This window comes from Pagrus major, chromosome 5 (genome assembly GCF_040436345.1).
Source record: "Pagrus major chromosome 5, Pma_NU_1.0".
NCBI lineage: Eukaryota > Metazoa > Chordata > Actinopteri > Spariformes > Sparidae > Pagrus > Pagrus major.
The window spans coordinates 250,532-272,039 of NC_133219.1; the positions used below are offsets into that span (position 1 = coordinate 250,532).

Genomic DNA, 21,508 nt, shown 5'->3' on the forward strand with positions numbered 1-21,508 from the left:
ACTTTCATTTGCACCAAAGCAGGTGAACTGATTCACAATCACTTGTGCTTCTTAAATGGAAAGATTGATATCCCTGAAGGTTGACTGACTTGGTGTTATACTGTGATGATTAAGTGTTCCCTTTGAACAGTGTACATTCACAACATTATTTAAAATAACACGAGATAACTTATTATTGCTCTGACTAAATTACAAAGGAACATTTTCAATGGCAAGGCATGAAAGCTGCCCTGAAGCAAACCTCATGAAATTACTGAGCTTTTAGAACCAATGACAATATTTGAATTACTGACCTGCCTTACATCTTTCCATTAGTGTGAATAAAAAGGCAAAACAGGGCTTTAGAAAGCCAGCACGGATACAGTACAAACAGACAGAAACAGCTCTGTCCATAATTTCTGTTTATCAGTCCACAAAAAAAAAAAAATTACAGACATGTATCTTTCTGCCAGGACCTCTGTAGAACTTAGGGTGGAATGGTTATTAAAATATTTATACATCTTTATAAGGATGGCCGAAAGACTAGCTCAAGTCATAATGACACTGTATGATGAAATACAATCCCACTACTAATTAAAGTTCCTTAAGCTATATTTTTGATATGAACACTGATATAAATGACTCTGTACAGACTTGGTTGCCAGCTCTACTGATTCCACTGAGTGTATGGACAGAGCTGAAGTCTTGGACTTGAGTGGTAGGTGAAAAGAGTGACACATCAAGCAAGCCAGACAGACAGAGATTGTCCAGGTGGCAGACCAAACCAGGGCTAAAACACCAGGGAATATTGGACCAAACTAAGGGTAAAAACAACTGAAAATTTTGGACTAAACCAAGGCTAAAACACCAGGGAATACTGAACTAAACCGAGGCTAAAAAAAACAGGGAACATTGGACTAAACCAGGCTAAAAAAATCAGGGGAATATTGGAGTTAACCAGTTCTCAATCAAATTGACAATATTTTCAAAATGTTGAAGTCAGAACTTCAAAACTAGAAAAATGGCACACAATGACACACAATGTTGTCCTTGGCCATCAAACCATTTTCTATTATAGCAGATTTGATTAAAATCCCATTCTCAATTGAAAAACCAAAGAGCAAAAGAGATGCCTGGATAGTTTTTAACATTGTGAAAACGTTCAGGCCATCAAAGTGGTAATGTATACCAACCATGGTGCTTCTGTGTTAAACTAAACATGCCATGTACATATAATGTCATGTATAATGTGGACCAAGAGGCCACTGAAAACAGGCCTTAAATGTTGAGTGAGATGCGTTTTAGTCTAGTGAAATGATATCTGATATGCCGCTGTCAGTCCCTCCTGCACTACCGCCCCCTCCTCCTCCTGTGATGACCCGGGTCTCGTGGATAGAGCTGGCAGCATGGGTGCTGGTGTCGTAGTGACTGCTTGAGGAGGAGATCAGCGCTGAGCTGGTGCTAGGTGCAGCTGCACTTTGCATACTGCTCGTCAGGTTGTCCAGGAACATCTGCGGCCGGTAATGCTGACCAAGAAAAACAAGTTGATCAGGATAAACATTATTTACATCCACTAGAAACTCAGAACCCTTTAGTATGTATTAACTGCTTCAATACAACTTCTATGCAATATATGGCAATTATTTAGACACTGGAACATCCACCAATGCAGTTTCTACAATATTCATTTCAATCTTTATTTCATTTCATTTCAGCTATATTTAAATTCTACTCAAAAAATGTCACCATCTTACAAGAACTGAGTAGGGCTTATGCATGAACTGTTTGGTATATCGTTCAATATGCAAGGATAATGGGCAATCATGCTTAGTTGTAATCACTCTTTGCCTGTTGCTATGCCATCCAAACGTGTACAAGTTTGGTCAAAGAGTGCATTATTGCTACTGACATTTTTGGTTGTGGGCTCTCCAAATATGGCCGCACACTGCAGCATCCGAGACCGGTGGCTACCAAATTGAAGAGAAGGAATACAGTACCAAGGTGGTTTGCTTATCGGGTTTGGCTCCTGGCAACCAGGGGCCTAACGTAAGTCAGCTTATAGGACTGCTCAAGTGTGCATGACCAAACAAGCAAGCAGTAACTACAGCATACAGCAGCTAAACTCTGTAAACCACCTAAGAACTGGATTCCCTGTGGATTTACAGGCCGCAGTCGCCGCCGTTGCTCACAGGGCGTTGCACACAGGGCACTTCACACAGGTAGCGACCAGCAGAGGTAGTCGCCGTTGTTTGGCAATTTTTGTCGATATACTGTTATTTTGACTGATTTTCATGGGTTGGATGGTGATCTGTTGATCATGCTGTCATCTGTCGATCATGGATGTGGGACATTGTTTTCTGGTACTTTTGAGTCTTTTGAGGGCAGCGTGAGTTTGACCAACCTCACAAATTGAAGTTTTGGCCAACCCTGGCGCTTGGGTAGTGACACACAGCTGACAACTGTTGTGTGCATGTACATATATATAAAAAAAATGCTGGTGCAAACTGTGGTCGTTCAGGACAGCGTTTGCACCCTGATACACAGTTGTTTACATTCATCTGAAGGCAAATGAGGATAATGCCACAGCTACCATATCGGGAGATTTTGAACCACTGTACGATGACTAAGTGCCTGAATCATTTCCTCCAGTACCTTACTTGCCCAGCTAAAGGGGATAAAAATTGGACCACTGTTACGGCACAATTAGGGCAGCTTATAAATCTTGTGTGATGACTCCTCTGGGTTTGTCAGACCATAACACTGTTCATTTGATCCCCACTTATCAATCTGCCCTTAAGAGAGGAAAAATTGCATAATGTTCAACAACATGTCTCCAGACTCTTTCACACCTGCCACATGTTCTCATTGTGAACCTGCTCTCATCTGTGAAGAGAACGGGGCACCAATGGTTGACCTGCCCATTCTGGTGTTCTCTTGCGAATGCCAATCGAGCTGCATGGTGCTGGGCTGTGAGCACAGGTCCAACTAGAGGACGTTGGGCCCCCATGCCACCTTCATAGAGTCTGTTTCTGACAGTTTGGTCAGAAACATGCACACCAGTAGCCTGCTGGAGGTCATTTTATAGGGCTCTGGCAGTGCTCCCCCTGTTCCTCCTTGCACCAAGGAGCAGACACCAGTCCTGCTGCTGGGTTGATGCCCTTTTCAGCCCTGTCCAGCTCATTCTCCTAGGCAATTGCAATTGAGCCTCGTTTTCACCACATTCACATACATTTTTTTTTATGTGCTGTTTGGGCTGGTTTTCCCGAACTTTGCTGTCATTTCAAAACAAAATAAAAACAAATATCTTGTGTATGTCCTCTTTAGGGTGTGGATTTGTGCTGATATGAAGGCATGCAAGGTTTAAAAGTTATACTGTTAACGTGACAGTGCATCTCAGACAATGTTGCGGAGTGACACAAAAGTGATGTAACAACTTTTTCTGAGTAACTACCCGAGTCAAACAAAACAGGGAACCACTTGTTGAACCGATCTATAATGCGACTAGAGGTTAAACAAAACTCAACAGGATATCTTTCCGTAGTTCTTTGGTTTTAAAGAAACAAAACCTAAACCTTCTCGTCTTTCATTATAGGTTCAAAATAGTTGAGTCAGTCAGTGTCTCTATAGACAAAGCACTCAATCCCTGCTGTTCAGGAGACAGTCACTTTTAATTAACCAAAAAGCCATTTGAACTGTTGCTTAGACCAATACTATGATCAAGAAATCATGCAGCTTTTGACAGTAAAAAATTGTAACAGACATACCTGAGGATCTGCTTGAATTAAGGAAAACAAATCCAAACCTATAGGTAAGAGACAGAACAATCTGATTATTAAAAGTACCACATAATGGCAGGCATAGTGCTTACAGTCATTCTGTCCAGCTGACTCACTTTGCATGTCAGTAGGGATCGTTGCCAGGGTGGATGGGTGGAAGGGGACTGCATAGTCAGCAAGCGAAGAAGTCAGATACGACGTGTCCAGGGCCTGGACATTTGGTACACGCACAGTGGGCTGGTAGGTCAACACCCTGAGAAAAAGAGCAAACTCTGATGACATGCTTTGCTCGGAAATTTTAGCTGAAACAACATATTAAAAAGCTTTTACTACTTTTACAACCGATCCTTTCAGAAAACAGCAAATACTGAAAAAAACATGTGACCAATGTGGTCAACAGCAACAGTAATACTGTATAAATTGACTGTGGATATTGTAGACAACTGTCACCAGTACATGTGAATGAGAGTACAACGGTTTGTTTTTGTTTTGTTTTTTTATTTAGGAACACGTTTGGTGAACAAAGGTTTGTCTACAGTTCAAGAAAACAACATAGGAAGACTTTCTCACCCCTTTGCATGTATTTCCTCATTCTTGGAAATGTAAACACAGCGTTTCTTCAGTGGATGGTCTGTGTCCTCTTCATCATCATCATCAGAGGAGGAGCTTTCTAGAGTCAGATCAATAACATCAGCCTTCTTGGTGGAGCTGGGCTCAGTTGCATGGAGGACCACTAAGGATTGGCGCAAAGGAGCTGAGGCTAAAAGACAAAGGTTTTTCCGAGGATTGGTCTTATTGTCAACAAATCCAGTGAAAAGACCAAAAGCAACATCCCACATTATTTTCTTTGCTATTTACTTCCCTACTCTGTCTGTGGCTCTTAATCCCAAACCCACTGGTTCCTATTTAAGACATTAATCCTTTAAAACAACTTATATGTGGTTTCAGTTCCAAAAAAAACGAATTCATTGAACCGAGTGTGAATTTTAATTTTTTTTTTTTGGAATACTGTCTGTTGTATGTAATCGATGCGTATTACACCGCCTTGCATAATCAATAAATCCAGTAATGTGAGAGGGCATCTATGACCAAAACTACTCAAAATAAGGGCACACTCTCACTCGGCAATCCGTACCGTGCCCAAGCATGTCTGACCCCCAGAGTCCAGCCCTTGCACGGTTGGCAGAGGTGTGCTTCGGCACAGTACGGTTGTTCATGCACGAGCACAAGCATGGGTATGCAACATGGACAAGGGGTAACCATGCTCAGGCCTGGTTGGGGCCGGAGCAATGTGAGTGAAGGCCAGCGGGGGGGCCGGGTGGAGGAACAATCATGCTTCTGCATGGTATGGAGCAACTGGGTCAAGTGTGAGTGCGCCCTAAGCCACAAAGTCAGTAGTGTTCTCTGTGTCGTTCTCCATTCTGCTACGACCGTGCTTCTTGTAAACGTAAGGCCACTTTATGTAGACGTAAGTCATGCATGTCGTATTATGACATGAGCTTGATGTACAAGAGGTTACCGTGCTCAGGCCTGGAAGGGGACAGAGCAATGTGAGTTCAGGCCAGCGGGGGGACTGGGGAGGAGGGACAAGAGTGCTTCATCACGGTATGGACCAACAAACATGACTCAAACAGGGCGGAAGTAGTATAATTGTTAGGGGATATTTTTAACAGCAGATTAATAAGCATGTAGTCCTCTAGTGATTATTTGGGGCAGGAGGACAGTGTATGTGGGATTGAGTCAAAATAAACTACAGCATGTTTTCACAGAAATTAAGAATTGTAATTGCTTTAGGACAAGAATAGACAGGGATAAGATGTATCAGGCTTGAATACACACATTACTGTTTAATTAGCTAGTTAGTAAGATCAGTTCAAAACCCTGCCCAGGTATGAAGATGATGTACTTACTCTCAATTTTTGGAATTGACTGAGTGGGGACCTTGACAGCCTCTATCTTTGGTCTCATGGGACACCATGTTCCATCCTCCTGGAACTTGATTTCATCCACATCTGAACAGTCATTCAGGATCTCTAAGAATAAACTGAGCAAACAATAAAACACTCAAGTCACCAACATACACTAATTTAATTTATTCAGCTTCTGATCAAGTAACCTGATTTAGGTCCCAAAGTTCTCTTGATTGTGAGCAATAAAGACTTTAAGTTCTAATGCAACCGTTTAATCTACACAAGCACAGAATCTCCAAACTGATTACCTTGAAACCCATTTTAAAAAAAAAACAATTTACAGTAATGGTCAAAAGTTTACAAACACTTGTAAAGAACATGTATATCATGTTTAGGGATATCATATGTCAACTCTCATTTTTCTGTGATGGAATGAGTGGAACACATACTCCTTTGGCACAAAAAACATTCATGAATTTTGGTTTAATAATTAATTTATTATAGGTCTTCTGAAAATGTGACCAAAATATACATACAGTAATTTCAATGTTTGGTTCAATGTCCCTTGGCCATTTTCACCTCAATTAGGTGCTTTTGATAGCCATGACAGAATCAGTCAAGTTCACCTAAATTTGCTAGCCTTAAGGTGCCATGTCTGGAGTAAGGGCTTCTTTTTTGCACTGCAGCCTCTCGGCTCGTGTTGATGCAAAACCCACTAGACTGTGGGGACCTGTCTTCCAGCAGCTTCTAATTAATCCATTTCTTCCTGATCCTGACAGTGACATAAATGAGCCATGCACTTTTTACTACCATCAATTGTTTGCATAGTTGATCTTGGGACCTGTAACTGCTTTGGAATGGCTCCAAGTGACTTTGACTTTCAATTCTGAGCACCTTACACTTTCCCATTGTAGTGTTTGTGGCTGAGTCTACTGGGTGCATCAAACACATCTTATTAAAGTGGGCCAAGAAAAGTCACCAGCTTATCAATCATAATCAGTCAGAAGAAGAGTCCATGCTACAAAGCAAATTTCATTTTCTGAAGACCTATAATAAGTTCAAACTTCATGAATGTTTTTTGTGACCAAGTAGTATGTGTTCCACTCATTCAATCTCTTCGGGGTGTAATGATACATGTATTTATCCTGAACTGTCATGGAAGCAATGTCACAGTTATGTACATGCAGACATACGAAGAATACGTCTGACTGTATATCTATTGTGAGAGCATACAGGTCCATTCCATACTAACTCAACTAGGGCCTCCCAGTTCTCAAAATAATTAATGTTGAAATGTTTATTAAATTCATGGAACTTGGAAAAATCCTATAGCTGTACTCCAAATACTTTTTAAGTTGTGCTTTTTTGAAGTTTTGCCCTCTGAGCTAAATTTGAACATTTTTGTGATTCTGTGTGTGTATTCTAAGCCTCACCAATTGCTTATTTTTTTTTAAATTGTTGAAAATTTGTCCTGAACACCTAAGAGATTCTAAGGAATTCTGACAGCATGTGTTCATTTAAATAATTAAATAATCAAATTTATAACAGTACAAATAATCTGTCATTTTCAAAAATGTATATCTCCACTAGTTTTCATTTTGTGCAAACAAATTTTGGTTCTGTGTGGTATTAATGTAGTTCCATCACACCTGTCTTTGGTGGTTTCTGGCTGACTCTTGACCATAGTTTGCATTTTCTCCCTGATCGTGGCAGTGACACAACTGAGCCATGCACTTTATACTTACAAAACACTGTTTGCACAGTTGATCTTGGGATATGTAACTGCTTTGAAATGGCTCCAAGTGACTTTCCTGACTTCAAGTCAAATGGGTGCATCAATCAAGCCCTATTAAATCGGCCCAAGAAAAGTCATCAGTTGTTATCAATCATAATCAGTCAGAAGAAGTTAAGAGGCCATGGTACAAAGCAAATCTGACACAACTTGTTATAGTCATCAAAATTGATCATCCAAGTTGTTGTATGTACATTGCTCAAACAAATTTAGGGAACACTTAATGGTCACAGTATAACGCCAAGTCAGTAAAACTTCAGGAATATCAGTCTTTCCATTTAGGAAGCACAAATGATTGTGAATCAGTTTCACCTGCTTTGGTGCAAATGAAAGTGACAACAGGTGCACTGGAGAGGCAAAAGCAAGACAACTCCCAAAAAGGGAATGGTTTTACATGTGGTGGCCACAGACAATTGCTCTCTCCTTATCCTTCCTGCCTGATTCTTCTCTAGTTTTGTGTTCTGCTAGTGTCCTTGTCACTGGCGGTACCTGCAGCCCAATCAGGTTGCACAGGTAGTCCAGCTCCTCCAGGATGGCACATCCATACGTGCGGTCGCAAAAAAGTTTGCAGTGTCTCCCAGCACAGTCTCAAGAGCATGGAGGAGATACCAGGAGACTGGCCGCTAAACGAGGAGAGCTGGACAGGGCCGTAGAAGGGAATCACCCAGCAGCAGGACCGGTATCTGCTCCTTTGTGCAAGGAGGAACAGGAGGAGCACTGCCAGAGCCCCTACAAAATGACATCCAGCAGGCTACTGGTGTGCATGTTTCTGACCAAACTGTCAGAAACAGACTCCATGAAGGTGGCATGAGGGCCCGACAGCCTCTATTGGGACCTGTGCTCACAGCCCAGCACCATGCAGCTCGATTGGCATTCGCAAAAGAACACCAGAATGGGCAGGTCAAACATTGGCGCCCGTTCTCCTTCACAGATGAGAGCAGGTTCACAATGAGCACATGTGGCAGGTGTGAAAGAGTCTGGAGACACGGTGTTGAACATTATGCTGCCTGTAACATCATCCAGCATGACCTGTTTGGCAGTGGGTCAGTGATGGTCCAGGGAGGCATATCCTTGGAGGGCCGCACAGACCTCCATGTCATAGCCAACAGTACCCTGACTGCTTTTAGGTACCAGGATGCAAGTCTCAGATCGATTGTCAGACCTTACGCTGGTGCAATGGGTCCTGGGTTCCTCCTGGTGCAGGACAATGCTCGGCCTCATGTGGCCAGTGTGTAGGCTGTTCCTGGATGACGAAGGCATTGATGCCATTGACTGGCCCTCTTGTTCCCCTGACCTAAATCCAACTGAGCACCTATGGGACATTATGTATCAGTGCATCCAACGCCACCAAGTAACGACACAGTCTGTCCAGGAGCTCACTGATGCCCTGATTCAGGTCTGGAGGAGATCCCCCAGAAGACCATCTGCCAACTCATTAGGAGCATGCCCAGACTATGTCAGGATTGCATACAGACACGTGGGGGGCCACACACATTCCTGAGTCACCGTGCGAGTTGCCATGATAAAATTCACGCAAGTTGGATCAGCCTGTGACTTCAACTTTTTACTTTGATTTTGGTGTGATTTTGAATCCAGCCCTCAATGGATTGATGATTTTGGTTTCAACTGAACGTTGTTAAGTTATTTTGTTCTCAACAAATTAAACAATCAGTAAAAATTTTCAACTTGAATAATTAGTTCATCATGATCTGATGTAGGGATGGGCGATATGGCAAAAATATCATATCACGATTTTTTTAAAATAAAATCACGATTTTGATTTTATCACGATCTTAAATCAAAAAAAGAAAAAACAGACAATTTAGGCCATAGAACCTTTCTGAACAGATTTTAATTTAAATAGTTGCAGTTTTGCCAACATGCAAACAACGTAAACATACTAAAAGGTAAACAACAACACTCTGATAAAGTGCACTCTTGCAACATAAAAGGTAGCTTTCAATAAACATGAAAGTAAAATATCAATGAAGATAATACTGTATGTTTTATTCAACACAGTCATTTTAACAGGATTTAAGTATATCAAGACACTAAATAGCTTATTGAAAAGGGTCCGTCAGTGGTCGGACTATCCGACGGGGGGGGGGGGGGGGGGGGGGGGGGTCGCGGTAATTTGACCACTGTACAATTAGCGCATTTACCGTTTATTAGCGGCCAAGCGCGACCTATCCATGCGCCCGTGTGTGTGTGCGCGCGCGCGTGCGTGCGTGCACACCCGAGAGAGGCGGCAGGTGGAGGGGCTAACTGGCAGAGATGAGAGATGGTGAAACGCTGTTTTTTTTTTGTTTGTTTGTTTTTTAAAGCGACCAACTCCTCCGTTTGGCTTTCAGCCATGGCTCTCTCCATGCGGCTACCGCTACACACATAAACAAGGAGGAGGGTAAGAAAGCGCGTCACTGCCCGTAATTCGCTATGATTGGTCGGTCAGGTTGACGACGTAATTCTTTTGGTACGTCGGTGCATCAGCATAGAACTGCAATTTATAGAATGTGCCCTAGACGATCCCTACAATCTCTGCACTTTGGCAGATCGTCTACACATTCTAATCCTTCACGATCTAATATCGTCATATCGCACACCCCTAATCTGATGTATGATTAAAGTGTTCCCTTAATCTTTTTGAACATGTATATACACCGATCAGGCACAACATTAAAACCACTGACAGGTGACATGAATAACATTGATCATCTCATCACAATGTGATGTTCTGCTGGGAAACCTTGGGTGCTGGCATTCATGTGAATGCCACTTGACACGCACCACCCATCCAAACACTGTTGTGGACGAAGTAGATTTAGTGACATTTTTAGAAGACCTATAATAAATTCATTATTGAACCAAACAAACTTTTTTTTGTACAAAATAGTATGTGTTCCACTCATTCCACCTCAGAAAAATTTGATTTGTAGAAATCATTGAAACTCAAGACTGCCATGATATACATGTTCTTTACAAGTGTATGTAGAATTTTGACCACAACTGCAGGTTGCTAGCTCAGAGGCTGGTTTTGTTTCATGTAGTGATTGGGACTTTGAAAAGTAACTCAGATAGCAGAACGGGAAGTACAATCTTGACCAATTGTCGACAAATTGCCAGCTTATGCCAACTTAGTGTGTCAGACTTACAGATTCATTAAACTCATAGCATCATGTATTTTGCCATCCCCAGTGTCAGAGCATTCAATTACTGGTGCAAATAAGTTTTCACATACACAGGGTCATGAGGAAAAAAACGTGTTTGCTGATAAAAGCTAAGTTAGCTTATATTACAGAAGTTAAAAGGAATATATACTGAACCTCAGTAAGGTTAGCATACTTATTCCTGTTAGGAATACATATTAATATATACATACATACAAATTTGAATAGAAAATAAATGTGTTTCTTTTCAGTACCTTCCATGTCATGTGATTTTTTCTATTTTCTATTAATATTTTTAGAAAATTATTTCATGTGACCCACCTGCTGGTATTTGTTCACTGGTGACATTGGAAGGCTTTTCCCCTCATGATTCTTGTCTTCACGTATGTTCTGCCCTTTGTTGAGTGCATGTGTGGCTGTTTAGCAAAGTTTTGTGTGCTGCAGTGCCCTCTGATGCTATTCAGCAGCAGCAGTAGTATTACAGCAGAGTTAATGAGGCATGGTCGAGAGCAGAGTGCTACTGGTTCTCCTGCTATGTCTTTAATCAATCTACTCTATTGCCTTGGACACTATTTGCCTGTAAGAGTTATTTTTTATCATTTTTTGCATGTTAGAAGCGTATATAAGGATATATCCTAAGAACATAGTGCTGTAGTTTTGGTTTACTTAAAGTGAAACTCTCGCCAAAATGCAACCTAGGCTTTTTTTGTGAAGGAACCCGAGTCAAACCTTTGTGTAAAAGCATAATTACGAAGAAAAAGCCACTTTTAAGATTTACCTTATTTTCGTTTTCGGGTCAAAATCATTTTCAATGGCGTGCTAGGGGCAACTTTATGGTAGCATCAAAATCGCTATTTTTAAAACATTAAGAAGACTTGACACAACATGAAACTTTGCTCGTAGTATCACCAGGGTCTCTACACATGAACATGAGCATTGAGAACATTGTTTGTGTACACAGAGTTTACTAAAAAGAAGGTTTTTGAACAACTCACGCTAGCAGTAGCTTGCTCCACTCGCCGCCGTCCTGCCAGTCGAGAAGCGTCGATCCCCGAGTGCAACATAACATGGAGGAGAGTAAAGGTGGAAAGCTCCATGTACGGCTTTTTCGTCGTAATTATGTTTTTACACGAAGGTTTGACTCGGGTTTTTTAACAAAAAAAAGCCTAGGTTGCATTTTGGCGAGAGTTTCACTTTAAGACATATTGAGAAATGTGTTAAGTGATAGCTAGCATACCTCTGAGATAATGATGAGCCGAGTGACTCAGAATTTCCTGTTTTTACCAGCTGGACCTTACATTTATGCCCTCAATGTTGTGGCAGTTTCCCCCCATTATATCGAATATGGTATCAAATATTGATATTTTTCAAGGTATTGTATTGAATTTAGAAATTCCAGTATCCTGAAAACACTAATTTGTAGACCGCGCAAACCATACCCATTCTCTAGCCTTTGCCACATTTGTCTCAAAAAATCCAGGGAAAATATTCTGATTCATTAACTTTTACTCTCATGTGCAGTGAAATGCTTGCAGAGTAGAGCCCAGCTGCCAATATGAGAGCAGTGCTTCGAAAGTGGAGGTAGACAAAACACAGTCAAGTTAAGTTAAGAAAGTATTGGATTTTGGTCAGCTTTATTTTAGCCGATACTGATCCATTAAAATATGCCTGGATTGGCCAACATACCAATACTTTGGATCAGCTCGGGACATCTCTAGTTAAAACATATAAAACAAAATGAGTGGAGTTCTGATTGCTACAATGAGACCCTCTGTATACTTAATGTAAGGATGAAGCACAGGAACACATGGTGCCTGACACACTGGGTAAACAAATTCTGAATCAACCTCAGGAACAGCAACACATGATAATTTTTGGTTGAATTAGTTTAACTTACCCATCAATGATGAGACTCTCATATGCAGCCTTCTTGTCACACACAGGACAGATCCAGGTGGGTTTCTTCTCATTCATCTGCAGGTAGAGAGCAGCGTCAAAACACTGCAGGTGTGAGCAAGTCACCGCCCGGCACGGTACTGACAGTCGCATCTTACCTAGCTGGAAGACAAAACATACTAGGGTCAGTCTAAACAAATGAATGAAGAAAATGGTTTGTTTCTTGCACAAGCGAGTTGTGCTGTATTAATATACATGCATAAGGTTATTTACTACAATGATCTTGCACCCCATGGAGTCTTAGAGGTGCATCTGCTAATGAATCTCCTGTCACGGCAAATGTAATTTTGCATCACAGTAACAGTATATATCGCAATAAGGGTAGCACATTATTATTTTTACAAAACCTGACATTGCGATATTTCGGTTTTCAGCAATTTATACTGTAGTATGGAAAAATGTAGGATTTTTCACCAGATTACTAGAATAGCTCAATAAAGGATATGAACATGATATCACAGTTTGCAGAAGTCATCATGGTTAGCATTCAGTGGTTGTAAACATGGTGACTACTGAGTGGCAACAATGTAAATATCTGGGTACAGTTTTTATTGAATCAAACTTTTTTTATATTTATACTTATAGCCTACATTTAAGTATTGTACTTAATTACAGTTTTGGGGTTCTTGTACTTACATATTTTCCATTTTATGCTACTTTATCTTACATATCTTACATTTATGAATGCCCTTTTATTATGCTGTGCATCATATTTACTTGCCTGATTTTTTATTTCTATTCGTGTATAATGTGATATCTGTTTTGTATTTGTAATATTCTGTATATGAACTTGTTTCATTGTATTTTATGCATCACAAAATTAGTATATTATGGTCAAATACAATGTCTCTGAGAAAACATTTGTGAAATGTCAATCATAATAATAGTAAGAAGAACAATAGCAAGAACAATAATATTAATGATGATGAAAATAATAATAATAATAAATGTATTCAATACGTTCAAAATTGAATCCCAAACTTCACAAAGTGATTCCTTGAAGAACCTTTCCTCGAGGAGAGTAGAGCTATGTAGCTAAGTCGAAATTTTACTTTAATTTATAATCTATATACCAAGTATTACACCAATTCGCTAGGTTTAAGAACCTAGATTGTATGGATACCTAAAATAAAATACTTAAGATACCCTTAAAACAGGGCTGAGATTATATTGTATGCAAGCACATATTTAATTCTAAAAGTAGGTTTACATACATTTTTCAATTAAACTAAATATATCAAGCCATCTTAATGGGTTAAAACTCAAAAGAAATAATTGATTCCTTAAATTTTTCTTAATTACTCATCCATTTCTAATTTTTAAACAATAAAATAATTAAATAAAGATATAAGGATTACAATTAGATTCAGATTTCATGAAAAAGACTCATGAAAAAGACATGAAGAAGATTGAATTTGTGCAGTATCTGCATTTCTAAGGACATAAATCAACAAAATTGGTCATGAAATTACTTTAAGAATACTTATTTACTAAACACATAACCATTGTTGTAGCTGTAACAAATTTGGCTGGACAGTCCAAAAAAAGATTTTAGGCAATTTTTCTCAGTTTAATTATTGCCGTAGTTTCGTAGTTTCTTCTTCTTCTGCCTCACATAGGCTCAAAAGGCTCAAAGAAGTCATCTTTTTTTGTTGTTTTTTTACGCAGGGATTGTGCAATTCTGCCATGATGATGGCCCTTATTTAAGCCACCTTTGTTTTCCCTCATTGAACAAAACAGCAGTGGCATAATGCCGCCCCAGTGTGTGATTTTAGATAGCAGAAACAAAATGCCACACCTTTGTCCCTTCCTGCTTGCTCCCAGGCTCACTCTTTTTACACAGATGACAATTCTGCACTTACTACCTCGGCTACTAACTTAGAGGTAGTAAAAAAAACCTGACCCCCCCATACCACCTCTTAATTAAGGGTTTGCATGTTAATTAAGGTACTAACTTATATTAGGATATGTTGATAAAGATGTTAATTGACATGTATGTCAGGAAGTTCACTGCTTGGCCATTTCATTAAAAGAAAACTTATTTTTATATGTATAAATGTTTAAGGGTCATGATTGTCCATTTACTTGGTTATCATCCAACTTCCTGGCAAAGGTTGAGATCAAGCTATAAACTATTGTGCATGTACAATGTATAGGAATTACTTCATCATTGAGCGTGATTAAGCATTACATAATAATTATTAATTATTTTTGTTTATACTGTCCACTGACAGTGTTGTAAAAAATATGGATGCTTCAATACATATCCATTCTTAATATTGAAACGGTTTCAATACCAATTTTCTGCAGTATCAACACCACATTACCAGCAGTGCTCTCATTCAGTCTTCTCTGCTCAAGTAAAAGTGTTACAAAAACAAGTACTTAAGTATACATAAAAGGGGGGTCAAAGTAACTCCTTTAGTTAAATAGAAGTTACTGAAAAGGTTGCTTAAGTTGTGAGTAACTTAAAGATCCAATATACAACATTCAGCGTCACTAGCTGTCAGGAAACAACTATTTGCTATGTAAAGATATAGTGGAGTAAAGAGGTCCTGAGCAGAGAGTGATGTCAACCCTATCTGTGCGTTGTTATCAAGCTTGTCTGATTTTTGTTTTGGATAGTCAGACTATCCAGATGTGCAGTACATGTGAGCCCCCTCCCATTTAAACATCTATTATCTACAAGCCCTTATCCCTTGCAGGGTTGTGGTGGGGCTGGAGCCAGTCCAAGCTAACATTGGGCGAGCAGCAAGGTACACCCTGGACAAGGCAACAGCACTAACCACTGCAGTGCTGTGCTGCCCTTCATTCAAATTCATGTCCTATGCTGAGGGGGTGCTTCGCAACACCTGCTGCTGCTAAGAATAGCGGAAGTACACACACAACTGCCTTTCAACACCCATAACATAACATGCCAATGTGAGATTTGTGTCTGCTTTTTCGTTTATTTCTATACCTGTTTTGCAGTCTCCATTGTTTATACTGTCTTGTTTTTGTTTTGTTTTTGTTCTTTTTTTGTTGTTCCTTTGTCTCTCACGTTTTGTGCTGCATTCAGAATGAAACTAAATTTATCAAGTTGTTAGATACATCTACTGTAGATACTAACTCCTTCAGTCAAACACTTCTGACTGCAGGTTTCAGCCAGGAGAAGATGTCGTCAGGTGGCCTCTAACCTTGGTTGAACGTTTTGACCCTGAACCACAACATCCTCCAGTTGGCGGGTCTGCAGTGATGGGCAGTCACACTTTCACACCTCCCTCCTGTTCCAGAGCCAACATGAGGCTCTCTCTGCTGCTTTCTTCAACCTGTGTGCAGCTGCCTTCCTCTCCCTCCCTGCTATTTTCAGATCGATGAGTGTGTTCCTTAGAGACTGTGCCAGAAATCCTCTGCAGCCGACTATGATGGCAAAAAGCTAGGCTTGGCACCCTTTGTCCCTGCACTGTTGGACCAGGTCCTGGTACTTCCCGACTTTCCTCACCCAGGCCTCATCACAACCGTCTTCCCACACGACAGGATGATCTCCTTTGCCTTCTCAGACCACATGACTAGGTCGGATCTCAGGATGTTTGGATGACCTGGGAATAGTAGATTTATAATATAATATAATAGATTTCCTTCCGAAGTCTACACTCATCTTCCATGGTTGGGCTGTCTGCAAGAGGCTTTTGTTGGTCTTCTTGGAGGCTGGTGGTTTTTCCCCCTCCCTGATGGACTGGATGGATGGGACTGCTTTCGAATGGGTCTGACGCTTCTTCCCTCTTTGCGACCTTGAACTCTTCCACCACTTATGGCAGGGGTAGCTGTAACTGGACAAGGCCGTATGTATAGCCCTACTGATATGAAGCTTGGAGGAATGCGGAGTCACTTGCAGAGGTGCTTGTTCACTCACCTCTCGACACCTTCCACTGATGTCATCGGTTTTCTCATAGACTGTGGGTAGCCACGTGAGTCTTGGTAGGAGACCATGCTGGAAGATCCAGGCCTTAAAATTTCCTGGTAGACCAGATCCCTCGATCTTTTTCAGCCACTCATCCGCCCACTTCTCCATCTGGGATACATTGCTTCTGTCAGAGAGCTAGGCATCATACCACTTCCCGAGGCACTTTATTTGACTTTCCTCAACAGATGGTATAGTCGTTCCCTGGACTTGGAGCTGGAACCTACTGGTCACCTTCCCGTTTCTGATGACCATGCTTCTTGACTTTCTGGGTTTGAATTTCATTCTTGCCCATGTTACCACATCGTCAAGTGCCTTCAGGATCCACCTTGCTTGGACATGAGATGAAGTCATTTTGGTGAGGTCATCCATAAAGTCCCTAATTGGAGGCTGTCGAATGCCAGATCCCATTATTGCCCCACTTGTTTCCTTCCCTGCTGCTGCTATGAGCAGATTCATTCCCATGATGAACAGGATGGGCGAGATGGTGGAGCCTGTTACAATTCCAATTTTCAGATTTTGCCACTGAGTGGTGAAAAGGGCAGTCTTAAATCCCAACTTGAATCCTCTGAAGTAGCTGGTGATTATCCCTCTGATGCGGTGGGGGATATGGTAGTGTTCTGTGGCTGTGTTGATGAGGTCATCAGGGATTGATCTGTATGCATTTGCCAAGTCGAGCCATATATCTGACAGGTTGCCTTTACCCTCCTTGGCCTCCCAGATCAGCTGGTTGAGGCACCCAGAAAAGCCTTAGATGCAGCCCTTCTGGACTCCCGTATCAATGTACTTGTTCGTGACAATGCATGCAGTCATCCTTTTGGCCAGGACAGAGAAGTGGCCAATTTCACAGGAGTCTATACCCTTTGGCACAAAGAAGCCCTCCGCTCTTTTCCAGAACAATGGGATGGTGCCTTTTGTCCATACCCTCCACAAAAGCGTCCACAGCCTGTAAAGTAGCATAGGTCATCTCTTATATACCTGGTAAGGTATACCACTTGGTCCAGGAGCAGATGCTGATCGGGATTTTGTGTACGATTCCTCAGATCTCTCTCCAAGTTGGCTCACTGGTGTCAAGCTCTTCCTCGGGAGTCTTTGGGTGAGCACTTAGAGCCTGGACCCTAAGTGCATCAGTGTGGGTCTCTGTGAGAAACTCCTCCAAAACTTCCTTAGGGCTGATTAGTCTACCAGATCTTGCTTCACCCAAGAGATTTTTTGTGAACCCGAGTACGCTTTGTCTCCCTCTCCTTCCTCAGTCTCCAAGACCTTTCTGCCCCTCTCAGTCCGCACAGTTTCCCCCCAAGTCCACTGGTCAGATCTTTGATGCCCACCTTTTCCTCAGCACTAGCTCTTTTGAACTGCCTGTTGAGAGTCTTGATTTCCCTTCTCAGTTGCAAGATCTCTGTCTCCCTCATGTTCGGCTGTTTTACAGGTGTTCCACTGTTGCCTTTCCTTTCCGCTGTGCCAAATCATTCTCTGGCCATATTGAAGACAACTGTTGTCATGCTGTCAATTTTCCTCTCGGCTGTTCCTGCAGGTGTGGCCTCTAGGACCCTGCTGAGGTCCTGATCTAGCTGGTTCCATCCTGTGATGTCATTCGCTGGGGGCCACTTCACCTTCTATCTCGCAGGTTGAGTGCATGGGATGGCATTGGGAGAGTCCCTCCGGTGGTTTTGGGGTGGAATAGCTGCTAAGAGGTATCCTGTGTTGTGGGGTGCCTTCTGACTGGAATCCTGCTCACTCAGTGTTTCCACTGTGCACTACAACTTTTTCCCCCCTCTTCCACATTTGGTCCTGAATTGGTGTATCTTTAGTCCCCTTAAGTTCTTTAAAAAAGTTCCTGCATTGGCACTTGACTTCTAACACTCCACCTGTGAGTGTTGTTTAAGGTTAGCGACTGATTATCCACGTGCTTTCCATTGCCATCACCATTGTGTCCACCCCCGGGGGGCATTGCTCATTGTTCACTTTCATTAGCCATCTTAACAGGTTAAAACTCAAATCCTTAATTTTTTCTTAATTACTCGTCCATTTCAACTTTTTAAACAACGAAATAATGAAATAAAGATAGAAGAAATACAATTTTCTCAGGAAAAAGACAAGAAGTAGATTGCAGTTACAGCAGTTTGGCTTTGCACTACCTATATACACCGATCAGCCACAACATTAAAACCACTGACAGGTGACGTGAATAACATTGATCATCTCATCACAATGCGATGTTCTGCTGGGAAACCTTGGGTGCTGGCATTCATGTGAATGCCACTTGACACGCACCACTCATCCAAACACTGTTGTGGACGAAGTACACCCCCTCATCACAACAACACTACCCGATGGCAGTGGCCCCCCAACAGGACAATGTGCCCTGACACACTGCAAACACTGCTCAGGAACAGCTCGAGGAACACAATAAAGGGCCCAAGGTGTCGACCGGGCCTCCAAATTCCCCAGATCCCAATCTGATTGAGCATCTGTAAGACGTGCTAGAGCAGGTCTGATCCATGGAGACCCCACCCCCAACATACAGGACCCAGAGGAACCACTATAAAATGTCCTGGTGCCAGACACCACAGGACACCCTCCGAGGTCTTAACCCTCTAGGCGCCAAAGTCGCATTATTGCGACAGGCAACATTGCTCATTAAAACAGCCCATATATTTAAATCTACTGCCTTGTGCTGTTACTGCTTGCTACCACTAGATAGCCAATAGATACAGCTTCAATCCTGACGTCATTTGGGGGTGTGTTTCTATGCAAAAGAGGAGAGAGCCGCGGAGCGGTGGCGGAAGTGTGCTGGACAGATCGAGAGACAGACAGCGATTTTTGTAATAAAAAACAAAATGCCCAAAAGACTTTACAGTGTGGATGAGGTGCTTGCACAGATCTTTGCTGATCGCGATTCAGAAGGGGACAATTTGCCCTCTGATGACGATCGCTCGTCAGAGACGAGTGACTGACGATGCTGCAGCTGCGCACACTGTCACACAAGCAACACACGCTGATCACGGCGAGAGTTTTCTTTTCTTTTTACAAGTTAGATTAGGACATTTACTCCTATCAGATTCCTGTTCATTTACTCTGAGGATGAGAGGATGAAAAAAAAAAAAATCTACTGTGTAAATATGTTCAGAATTCCGTTTTACTGAATTTTACCTGGTGACATACAAATTAGATTAGTAAATTTACTCCAATCAAACTCCTGTTCCTTTATTTTGAGGATGAGATGACAATATAAATATTTTTTTTCTGTTTAAATATGTTCAAAAATCAGTTTTACTGAAAGTTACTTTCAGTCACCTGGTGACGTCACAATATGCAAATTAGATGATTAAATTTACTCCCATCACAAACTTTAGGTCATTATGAATATTTTTCTCATTTACACTATGAATTTATCTCTCACCACTTCCAAGCTACAGCCTTTTGAAATCTTACAATCCAAACGGAATATTTTCCTAAATAAACTCTGGCGCCTAGAGGGTTAAGTCCATGTCTTGACAGGTCAGAGCTGTTTTGGCTGCACAAGGGGAACCTTCACAATATTAGGCAGGTGGTCATAATGTTATGCCTGATCGGTGTATCTGTTTTATATTGTGTGTTTGTTTGTTTGTTTGTTTGTTTGTTTTGGGCTTTTTTCCCTTCTTCAGTCTCTGAGGCTTTCTTCTTTTTTGTTGTTCAATTAATTAACCATTTCAACTTCTTAAACAATAAAATAATTAAATAAAGATATCACATACAGTTAGATTCAGATTTTCTCAGGAAAAAGAGAACAAGAAGATTGCAGTTACTTAAAAAAAAAAGGAATAGCAGAGGTAGAGAGGGCGGGGCACGTAGGGGTAAAAGGGAAATGGGCCGTGTGACTGACATGCCTGTTTGCTTTGCTGCTGCTGAACTTCGACCACTAGTGGTGCTCAATTTGGCATTTGGGATTTTTAATATTACAACAAAAGAAAAAAAGAAGAAAAAAAACATTGGCACACTATTGTGTTTTGTAAGATGTGGATATGAATGGAACTATTTCAACCGCAGAAGGTCTACCTCAGGTATGAGTAAATAGGTGAACATATAAATGTATTTATTAATGATGAAATGACAAGTAATCATCTCCCGGTTAGATGATCTGCCATAAACAGCAGGACAATATTCCCAGTCGGTGTCTCTCAAGTGTGATCACAAAATATTGCATTGATATTATAAGTAAAGAATTTTTAATTAGATTCATTGCTTGTTGTCTCCTGTATTATATTATGAGATGGCAAATAAATCAGCAAATCATGTACATTATAGTGCATGTCTGTTATTTCAAAAAGTAAATATAAAGAGTTTCCACTTGTAACAGTCGACTTAAACTTAGATCACTACAGTATAGATGAGCCAAGTCCCAGTTTCCATCACAGACAGCCAAAGATTAGCCGTTAGTCCCCACATCCACATTTGTCCGATCACATGAAGACAATAAGAGAGAGCAAATGTAAGTGACTTATTTAGGCTTATTAGTAGATAATACTGTGATAATTACTTGCCTATAAAATACAGGTGTGTTCATTTTTTACTTTGACCTGAAGAAGACCATCTGTGGTTGAAAAATGATATCAGTCATGTCCACATGAAAGAAAAGTAATTAGTCTTTTTTTCGTGTGTGTAATTTAGTCTCTACTTTCTCCTCTCTACTTTTACTGTCTCATTTCATCTTGCTACAACAATGAGAGTGATTAGTTACCTGCAACCCACTTTCAAACTGTTACATTACAGCAGAAAGCAGGCATAGCAGCAGTTCTGAAGCATGATATACATACTGTGTGAATATGTTTTAATTTATTCGATTAAACATAACAGACACACTTAATGCTTGCTGTCAGCTACATTCTGATGTTCTACTGTTAATTCCTCTGTAAATATTTGCGGTTAGGGCTATTGGAAATCCATGCTTCTGCTGTAGATTCAGCCATTATCCTGCTTTGAACAGAGTCATGCGGAGGTGTGGCTGTGGT

The 21,508-nt window shown here is 41.0% G+C and overlaps 1 protein-coding gene across 1 annotated transcript in view; it reads right to left on the reverse strand.

Annotated features, from left to right (window-relative positions):
- Positions 1 to 388: 388 nt before the first annotated feature.
- The window catches only part of pias2 (protein inhibitor of activated STAT, 2), a 58,400-nt gene continuing 37,280 nt past the window's right edge, over positions 389 to 21,508 (reverse strand). The window contains exons 9-14 of the mRNA XM_073467317.1: positions 12,519 to 12,679; positions 5,666 to 5,799; positions 4,326 to 4,515; positions 3,872 to 4,008; positions 3,744 to 3,781; positions 389 to 1,505 (exon numbers count right to left, since the gene is read on the reverse strand). Of these exons, the coding sequence (XP_073323418.1) occupies positions 1,281 to 1,505; positions 3,744 to 3,781; positions 3,872 to 4,008; positions 4,326 to 4,515; positions 5,666 to 5,799; positions 12,519 to 12,679 (885 nt within the window). The 3' untranslated portion in view covers positions 389 to 1,280. The remainder of the gene's footprint in view (positions 1,506 to 3,743; positions 3,782 to 3,871; positions 4,009 to 4,325; positions 4,516 to 5,665; positions 5,800 to 12,518; positions 12,680 to 21,508) is intronic.